The 9,584-nt window shown below is 51.0% G+C and overlaps 1 protein-coding gene across 5 annotated transcripts; it reads left to right on the top strand.

Moving 5' to 3' along the window:
- Window positions 1-1,690: 1,690 nt before the first annotated feature.
- LOC126575547 (uncharacterized) lies at window positions 1,691-2,698 on the top strand. Of its 5 annotated transcripts, none has more exons than XM_050236292.1 (4): window positions 1,974-2,010; window positions 2,219-2,312; window positions 2,381-2,440; window positions 2,509-2,698. In XM_050236292.1, the coding sequence occupies exons 2-4, from the start codon at window positions 2,241-2,243 to the stop codon at window positions 2,578-2,580; spliced, it is 204 nt and encodes a 67-aa protein (XP_050092249.1). In that variant the 5' UTR covers window positions 1,974-2,010; window positions 2,219-2,240; the 3' UTR covers window positions 2,581-2,698. The 5 variants fall into 5 exon arrangements, 4 of the variants coding, with proteins under 4 accessions (XP_050092246.1, XP_050092249.1, XP_050092247.1 ...); XM_050236290.1 differs by having other exon boundaries at window positions 1,975-2,104; window positions 2,173-2,312; XM_050236289.1 differs by lacking the exon at window positions 2,381-2,440 and having other exon boundaries at window positions 1,969-2,104; window positions 2,173-2,312.
- Window positions 2,699-9,584: the final 6,886 nt, after the last annotated feature.

Below are 9,584 nucleotides of genomic sequence, written 5' to 3'. Positions count from 1 at the left end.
CCCGGTACACACATAAAACCGGTGCCAATCGAAGTATTGCTGCTCATTCTATGCGGAAAGCTCATTCTATGCGCACCATTTTCAGAATCTATCGCGCATCCGAACGTAGAACGCACATGATGCTTCCTGCTTTCACAGGACGGAAGAGCAAAGCTAGCCGGCGATCGAGCCGGCGGTAATCGATCTTCGATCATATCGAAATGATTCGATCATATGATCTCGCCGCATCGTTCCTTGTGGGATACATACGAATTCGTTCGCAGTAACCCGTCGTGCGACAGCGCTTCACATCAACCGGTGCAGCCATTGCCCCCAGAACGTCATTTGTTGCCGCCACCGCGGGGCGGCTGGCTGTTCCACTGGCCAAGGTTTCGGCATTAGTTTGCTCTGGGCCCCCTGCTGTACGAGTGCGATTCGCTAAAACGAATGCAACGATCGAAATGGGTGCTAAACAGTGGTACCAAGGACCGATTTTTGGCCGCACAAGGTGGTACCAATTGTCTACATGCGTCTCCTTTGCCGGTGATCTGGGCACTCGAGCGACTAATCCCAAAAGCCGCTTCCGGCGCGAGCCTAACCATTTCTTCGGTGATGCAGCCTATTACTGATATGCATTGCGTTTGCTACCATACATTACTACCGGTGGAGGTATCTCCTTCCATTTTCGCTTAGAATTCGGTGCGCAAACATGCTTCAGATCCTAGCCGAAGCGTCCCTTGGGACGATGCACTAGTGAGAAAAGGTCTTATATACTTCTAGGCATGCTAAAAATGCGCCGTTTGTACCGTTGGATTCGTGACGATTTTTAGTATTTTATGCCCTGTTGACAGACTTTTTGTCAAGCAGTCGATTTTTTTCTTTCGAGTACATGCTATCTCTTCCACTCCTACGGTTTGTTTAGATGCTGTCTCACCATTCACTCGATCGCTCACGAGCGCTGCGTGTTCGGATACGGCCCCGTGCGCGTGTGTTTGTGTAAGGGCACGGCGAACGAATGAGGAAGGTGAAAATTTCTGCTAAGGCCTGGATCCAACATGGCGTCAGTTGAAAACGACGCGCAAGAGGCAGGATGTGCTGCGCTCGTGCATCCGAAAATTTTGAAGAAAAAAGCTAGTTTTGCTGTGAATTTGTATCATTCGTTTGTGCTACGGAGCATCTAAACCCGTGGACATTGTTTGTGGGCATGCGTGACAACGGAAAATGGTAAGAAATTGAAAAATAATTTGTTGATCAAATGTGATCATGATCAATCATGTTGTCTTTTTTCGGCAGCATCCTGGCATCAATCAGCGTCGGACAGGCAGCGAAGCAGAGAAGTGTTGTGCGAAGTGTTGTGTTTTGCGATGTGTTTTGCGAGGCTCGATCGAAAGGTGGAAATAAAATAGGTGAAAATAAAATTATGCTTTTGCGTGCTTCATATTGATCCGAAATATCTTAGGGGCGGGGCTACTGGGCACAGGGGTACGGTAGGATGGCACACACACCATCGCAAAAATGCGTGGAAAATGGCACCAATACATGCGCAAAAGCCCTGTAAACAGCAGCAAGATTTCTATCCTGTTAGCGTCCTGTTAGCGTCCTGTTAGTCTCTTAACAGGACAATTTGAGTGGCGGTGAGCGATTTCTGTCACACGGGCGGTGAGCGATTTCTGTCACACGGGTCGTTCGAGTTGACTCATGGTGAATACGCCATGGCAACACTGGCGTGTGGTGAAAATTTCCTCCACCGCGGTTTCGCGTGTCCCGTGTTTTGGTGCTAGATCGCGCCCTTTTCCGGAAAAAGTTTTTCTTTAAATCCACCGTCTACGGCCCATCGAACTCGGCTTCATCTGGGTTAACCGGTAGTGGCTCACCAGTTAGCGGCATCCTCCAGCATAGCGACCGGCGAAAAGAAAGGAAGCCCCTCCTCGGTTAGCAGCCCGGCGAGCGACGACAAGCGCATCATCCCGCTTTACCTCTTTCAGCGTGCGTGCGTACGGCGGCGAAAGGTACGATAAACAACACACCCAGGTTTCTGCCAGGCACCAGCAACATGAACGTCGAGGAAGAAGTGTTCCGGATTCAGAAGAAGCTCGGCAAAATGACATCCTTATCGAATGGCTCGGTAAGCGCGGCGCTTTGTACACCGCTCCCCGTATGTTACATCGCATCATCCCGCTTTACCTCTTTCAGCGTGCGTGCGTACGGCGGCGAAAGGTACGAGAAACAACACACCCAGGTTTCTGCCAGGCACCAGCAACATGAACGTCGAGGAAGAAGTGTTCCGGATTCAGAAGAATCTCGGCAAAATGACATCCTTATCGGATGGCTCGGTAAGCGCGGCGCTTTGTACACCGTTCCCCGTATGTTACATCGCATCATCCCGCTTTACCTCTTTCAGCGTGCGTGCGTACGGCGGCGAAGGGTGGGCGGCAAAATGACATCCTTATCGGATGGCTCGGTGAGTGCGGCGCTTTGTACACCGTTCCCCGTATGTTACATCGCATCATCCCGCTTTACCTCTTTCAGCGTGCGTGCGTACGGCGGCGAAGGGTACGAGAAACAACACACCCAGGTTTCTGCCAGGCACCAGCAACATGAACGTCGAGGAAGAAGTGTTCCGGATTCACAAGAAGCTCGGCAAAATGACATACTTATCGGAATTTTTTTTTTTAATTTCTTAAATTAAATACCGCTGTCTTCCTTTCTGCTTTCCCCCTTTCCAAGAGGCTTTTTTTGCTTTGCCTCTTTTCCTAGAATCTTTCAAGGTTTTTTTTATTTACTTGACTAGCTGCTTTATTGAGAGACTATCCTAGAATGTTTAGGGAGTTTTTGTGAGTTGTTTTTTAGAGAGTTTTCTATTGATTTTCTAGCCATTTTAGAGGCATTTCCATTGCATTGGAGGCTTTGTTTTTTGTGTTTTGTGGCCATTTTGAGGGTTATTCGTGTCATTTAGAGGCTTTTTTGTGTCATTTCTTTGGCATTTGAGTCATTACCTTTGTATTCTCTTTGCATTTGAGGCTATTTTGTGTCATTTCCATGCCATTTTTGTGTCATTTCCATGGCATCTTGAGGCTCTGCTCGAATTTTTGAAAAATCAGAAACTCATACTTCCCGACGTGCTAAAAATGCGCCGTTTGGACCGTTGGATTCGAGACGATTTGTAGTATTTTATAAGTGCTTAAAAATAGCAGTCGTTAATGATGCCATTTCATATAAAATTTTGTGCTCATTTAGGCATGTTTTCGGCACGTCAAAAAGTTGAAAGTTCCGTAAACATGCCTAAAAATTTGAAAAAATTATATGAAACGGCACCATTTGTGACTTGTCAATTTTTTCCCAGCCGAAAACATACCTAAAAGTACACAAAATATGATACCAAACGGCTTTATTTGTGATTTTGGCTTATTGGGGTTTAGTTGGTTTATTGGGATATTTTTGGTTCATTGGGCTTTTGCTTATTGGGCTTATTGAGGTTGGCGCGTTGGTTTGTTTTTGTTTGTTTATTGGCAATTTTTGTGCGTTCTTCCGGCATCTTTCTGGCGTTCTTGGCTTGTTGTCGTTTGTTTGTTTCTTTGTTTTAGACTGTGCTCCGATCCTCCTGTGTGTTTCTCCGCTGGCTTGTGCGTTGTGGGCAGTGTGTCTGGCTGCCTTCTGACAATCTGCCGGCCTACTTTCTAGGCAATCTTCCGGCAACCTTCGGGCGTTCTTCCTTCTTCTAGGTTCTTCGTTCTTGGTCAACTTTGATGCGTTTTCTGGCGTTCTTCGGGCAATTTTTGTGCGTTCTTCCGGCATCTTTCTGGCGTTCTTGGCTTGTTGTCGTTTGTTTGTTTCTTTGTTTTAGACTGTGCTCCGATCCTCCTGTGTGTTTCTCCGCTGGCTTGTGCGCTGTGGGCAGTGTGTCTGGCTGCCTTCTGACAATCTGCCGGCCTACTTTCTAGGCAATCTTCCGGCAACCTTCGGGCGTTCTTCCTTCTTCTAGGTTCTTCGTTCTTGGTCAACTTTAATGCGTTTTCCGGCCTTTTTCGGGCAATTTTTGTGCGTTCTTCCGGCAATCTTCCGCCTCTTCTCCAGCATCCTTCCAGCAATCTTCCGGCCTACTTTCCGGGTGTTGTTCGGGCAATTTTCAGGCACTTTTCCAGCAACCTTCCGGCCATGCTCCGGCAATGTTTCGGTTTACTTTCCAGCTATTTTCTAGCATCCTTCCAGCAATGGCATCTTAAGGCATTTGTGTGCCATTTTCAGCTTTGCTTGTGGCTTTGCTTGTGGCTTGCTAGGGCTGGTAGGTATGGTATGGGGTAGGTATGGCCTACTTTCTAGGCAATCTTCCGGCAACCTTCGGGCGTTCTTCCTTGTTGGTTCTTCGTTCTTGGTCAACTTTGATGCGTTTTCTGGCGTTCTTCGGGCAATTTTTGTGCGTTCTTCCGGCAATCTTCCGGCATCTTTCTGGCGTTCTTGGCTTGTTGTCGTTTGTTTGTTTCTTTGTTTTAGACTGTGCTCCGATCCTCCTGTGTGTTTCTCCGCTGGCTTGTGCGCTGTGGGCAGTGTGTCTGGCTGCCTTCTGACAATCTGCCGGCCTACTTTCTAGGCAATCTTCCGGCAACCTTCGGGCGTTCTTCCTTCTTCTAGGTTCTTCGTTCTTGGTCAACTTTGATGCGTTTTCCGGCCTTTTTCGGGCAATTTTTGTGCGTTCTTCCGGCAATCTTCGGGCAATCTTCCGCCTCTTCTCCAGCATCCTTCCAGCAATCTTCCGGCCTACTTTCCGGGTGTTGTTCGGGCAATTTTCAGGCACTTTTCCAGCAACCTTCCGGCCATGCTCCAGCAATCTTTCGGTCTACTTTCCAGCTATTTTCCAGCATCCTTCCAGCAATGGCATCTTAAGGCATTTGTGTGCCATTTTCAGCTTTGCTTGTGGCTTTGCTTGTGGCTTGCTATCATTGGCCGATCTGGGGCGCCATTTTGTGGGTGTGTCTTGAGTGTTGGTGGCGTGGTTTCCGTATTGTTTCCGTGTTGCTTCCTGATTGGTTCTTTTGTGTTTTGGGTGTTTTTGGTGTGTTGCTTGTGGCTTGTGTTCTGTGTTGGTTGGTGGTTACTTCTGGTGTTTTTTTTGTCTTGGGTGTGTGGGCTTGGGTTTTGGGTTGGTTTCGGGTTGGTTTTTTTGTGTCTTGAGTGTGTGCTTGGGCTGTTAGGTATGGTTTTGCTGGTGTGTTGGCTTGGGTGGTGGTTGGTTGGTGGTGTGTCTTGGGTGTGTTGTGTTGGTTTTGGTTTTGGTTTAGCATGGGTCCGGTGTTGCGTTGGGCCCGGACATCGGTGTTTGCGCCGAGCTTTGACTTTGGTTTTCGGTCGGCTACGGTCAGGTCACTGTCAGGCCACGACTTACCTTCCGGCCTACCATCCAGCAATCTTTCAGCAATCTTCCGCCACTTCTCCAGCATCCTTCCAGCAATCTTCCGGCCTACTTTCCGGGTGTTGTTCGTGCAATTTTCCAGCATCTGTCCTATTCCCTTTCGATCTGTGGGGGTGGTAAGTGTCCTCTTCCCTTTCGACCTGTGGGGGTGGTAAGTGTCCTCTTCCCTTTCGATCTGTGGGGGTGGTAAGTGTCCTCTTCCCTTTCGACCTGTGGGGGTGGTAAGTGTCCTCTTCCCTTTCGATCTGTGGGGGTGGTAAGTGTCCTCTTCCCTTTCGATCTGTGGGGGTGGTAAGTGTCCTCTTCCCTTTCGATCTGTGGGGGTGGTAAGTGTCCTCTTCCCTTTCGATCTGTGGGGGTGGTAAGTGTCCTCTTCCCTTTCGATCTGTGGGGGTGGTAAGTGTCCTCTTCCCTTTCGACCTGTGGGGGTGGTAAGTGTCCTCTTCCCTTTCGACCTGTGGGGGTGGTAAGTGTCCTCTTCCCTTTCGACCTGTGGGGGTGGTAAGTGTCCTCTTCCCTTTCGACCTGTGGGGGTGGTAAGTGTCCTCTTCCCTTTCGACCTGTGGGGGTGGTAAGTGTCCTCTTCCCTTTCGACCTGTGGGGGTGGTAAGTGTCCTCTTCCCTTTCGATCTGTGGGGGTGGTAAGTGTCCTCTTCCCTTTCGATCTGTGGGGGTGGTAAGTGTCCTCTTCCCTTTCGATCTGTGGGGGTGGTAAGTGTCCTCTTCCCTTTCGATCTGTGGGGGTGGTAAGTGTCCTCTTCCCTTTCGATCTGTGGGGGTGGTAAGTGTCCTCTTCCCTTTCGATCTGTGGGGGTGGTAAGTGTCCTCTTCCCTTTCGATCTGTGGGGGTGGTAAGTGTCCTCTTCCCTTTCGATCTGTGGGGGTGGTAAGTGTCCTCTTCCCTTTCGATCTGTGGGGGTGGTAAGTGTCCTCTTCCCTTTCGATCTGTGGGGGTGGTAAGTGTCCTCTTCCCTTTCGATCTGTGGGGGTGGTAAGTGTCCTCTTCCCTTTCGATCTGTGGGGGTGGTAAGTGTCCTCTTCCCTTTCGACCTGTGGGGGTGGTAAGTGTCCTCTTCCCTTTCGACCTGTGGGGGTGGTAAGTGTCCTCTTCCCTTTCGATCTGTGGGGGTGGTAAGTGTCCTCTTCCCTTTCGATCTGTGGGGGTGGTAAGTGTCCTCTTCCCTTTCGATCTGTGGGGGTGGTAAGTGTCCTCTTCCCTTTCGATCTGTGGGGGTGGTAAGTGTCCTCTTCCCTTTCGATCTGTGGGGGTGGTAAGTGTCCTCTTCCCTTTCGATCTGTGGGGGTGGTAAGTGTCCTCTTCCCTTTCGATCTGTGGGGGTGGTAAGTGTCCTCTTCCCTTTCGATCTGTGGGGGTGGTAAGTGTCCTCTTCCCTTTCGATCTGTGGGGGTGGTAAGTGTCCTCTTCCCTTTCGATCTGTGGGGGTGGTAAGTGTCCTCTTCCCTTTCGATCTGTGGGGGTGGTAAGTGTCCTCTTCCCTTTCGATCTGTGGGGGTGGTAAGTGTCCTCTTCCCTTTCGATCTGTGGGGGTGGTAAGTGTCCTCTTCCCTTTCGATCTGTGGGGGTGGTAAGTGTCCTCTTCCCTTTCGATCTGTGGGGGTGGTAAGTGTCCTCTTCCCTTTCGATCTGTGGGGGTGGTAAGTGTCCTCTTCCCTTTCGATCTGTGGGGGTGGTAAGTGTCCTCTTCCCTTTCGATCTGTGGGGGTGGTAAGTGTCCTCTTCCCTTTCGATCTGTGGGGGTGGTAAGTGTCCTCTTCCCTTTCGATCTGTGGGGGTGGTAAGTGTCCTCTTCCCTTTCGATCTGTGGGGGTGGTAAGTGTCCTCTTCCCTTTCGATCTGTGGGGGTGGTAAGTGTCCTCTTCCCTTTCGATCTGTGGGGGTGGTAAGTGTCCTCTTCCCTTTCGATCTGTGGGGGTGGTAAGTGTCCTCTTCCCTTTCGATCTGTGGGGGTGGTAAGTGTCCTCTTCCCTTTCGATCTGTGGGGGTGGTAAGTGTCCTCTTCCCTTTCGATCTGTGGGGGTGGTAAGTGTCCTCTTCCCTTTCGATCTGTGGGGGTGGTAAGTGTCCTCTTCCCTTTCGATCTGTGGGGGTGGTAAGTGTCCTCTTCCCTTTCGATCTGTGGGGGTGGTAAGTGTCCTCTTCCCTTTCGACCTGTGGGGGTGGTAAGTGTCCTCTTCCCTTTCGACCTGTGGGGGTGGTAAGTGTCCTCTTCCCTTTCGACCTGTGGGGGTGGTAAGTGTCCTCTTCCCTTTCGACCTGTGGGGGTGGTAAGTGTCCTCTTCCCTTTCGACCTGTGGGGGTGGTAAGTGTCCTCTTCCCTTTCGATCTGTGGGGGTGGTAAGTGTCCTCTTCCCTTTCGATCTGTGGGGGTGGTAAGTGTCCTCTTCCCTTTCGATCTGTGGGGGTGGTAAGTGTCCTCTTCCCTTTCGATCTGTGGGGGTGGTAAGTGTCCTCTTCCCTTTCGATCTGTGGGGGTGGTAAGTGTCCTCTTCCCTTTCGATCTGTGGGGGTGGTAAGTGTCCTCTTCCCTTTCGATCTGTGGGGGTGGTAAGTGTCCTCTTCCCTTTCGATCTGTGGGGGTGGTAAGTGTCCTCTTCCCTTTCGATCTGTGGGGGTGGTAAGTGTCCTCTTCCCTTTCGATCTGTGGGGGTGGTAAGTGTCCTCTTCCCTTTCGATCTGTGGGGGTGGTAAGTGTCCTCTTCCCTTTCGATCTGTGGGGGTGGTAAGTGTCCTCTTCCCTTTCGATCTGTGGGGGTGGTAAGTGTCCTCTTCCCTTTCGATCTGTGGGGGTGGTAAGTGTCCTCTTCCCTTTCGATCTGTGGGGGTGGTAAGTGTCCTCTTCCCTTTCGATCTGTGGGGGTGGTAAGTGTCCTCTTCCCTTTCGATCTGGGGGGGTGGTAAGTGTCCTCTTCCCTTTCGACCTGTGGGGGTGGTAAGTGTCCTCTTCCCTTTCGACCTGTGGGGGTGGTAAGTGTCCTCTTCCCTTTCGACCTGTGGGGGTGGTAAGTGTCCTCTTCCCTTTCGACCTGTGGGGGTGGTAAGTGTCCTCTTCCCTTTCGACCTGTGGGGGTGGTAAGTGTCCTCTTCCCTTTCGATCTGTGGGGGTGGTAAGTGTCCTCTTCCCTTTCGATCTGTGGGGGTGGTAAGTGTCCTCTTCCCTTTCGATCTGTGGGGGTGGTAAGTGTCCTCTTCCCTTTCGATCTGTGGGGGTGGTAAGTGTCCTCTTCCCTTTCGATCTGTGGGGGTGGTAAGTGTCCTCTTCCCTTTCGATCTGTGGGGGTGGTAAGTGTCCTCTTCCCTTTCGATCTGTGGGGGTGGTAAGTGTCCTCTTCCCTTTCGATCTGTGGGGGTGGTAAGTGTCCTCTTCCCTTTCGATCTGTGGGGGTGGTAAGTGTCCTCTTCCCTTTCGATCTGTGGGGGTGGTAAGTGTCCTCTTCCCTTTCGATCTGTGGGGGTGGTAAGTGTCCTCTTCCCTTTCGATCTGTGGGGGTGGTAAGTGTCCTCTTCCCTTTCGATCTGTGGGGGTGGTAAGTGTCCTCTTCCCTTTCGATCTGTGGGGGTGGTAAGTGTCCTCTTCCCTTTCGATCTGTGGGGGTGGTAAGTGTCCTCTTCCCTTTCGATCTGTGGGGGTGGTAAGTGTCCTCTTCCCTTTCGATCTGTGGGGGTGGTAAGTGTCCTCTTCCCTTTCGATCTGTGGGGGTGGTAAGTGTCCTCTTCCCTTTCGATCTGTGGGGGTGGTAAGTGTCCTCTTCCCTTTCGATCTGTGGGGGTGGTAAGTGTCCTCTTCCCTTTCGATCTGTGGGGGTGGTAAGTGTCCTCTTCCCTTTCGATCTGTGGGGGTGGTAAGTGTCCTCTTCCCTTTCGACCTGTGGGGGTGGTAAGTGTCCTCTTCCCTTTCGATCTGTGGGGGTGGTAAGTGTCCTCTTCCCTTTCGACCTGTGGGGGTGGTAAGTGTCCTCTTCCCTTTCGATCTGTGGGGGTGGTAAGTGTCCTCTTCCCTTTCGATCTGTGGGGGTGGTAAGTGTCCTCTTCCCTTTCGATCTGTGGGGGTGGTAAGTGTCCTCTTCCCTTTCGATCTGTGGGGGTGGTAAGTGTCCTCTTCCCTTTCGATCTGTGGGGGTGGTAAGTGTCCTCTTCCCTTTCGATCTGTGGGGGTGGTAAGTGTCCTCTTCCCTTTCG

Source organism: Anopheles aquasalis, chromosome 3 (assembly GCF_943734665.1).
Source record: "Anopheles aquasalis chromosome 3, idAnoAquaMG_Q_19, whole genome shotgun sequence".
Classification (NCBI taxonomy): Eukaryota; Metazoa; Arthropoda; class Insecta; order Diptera; family Culicidae; genus Anopheles; species Anopheles aquasalis.
Note: the sequence above shows the minus strand (reverse complement) of the source record. Positions and strands in the feature narration are given on the sequence as shown.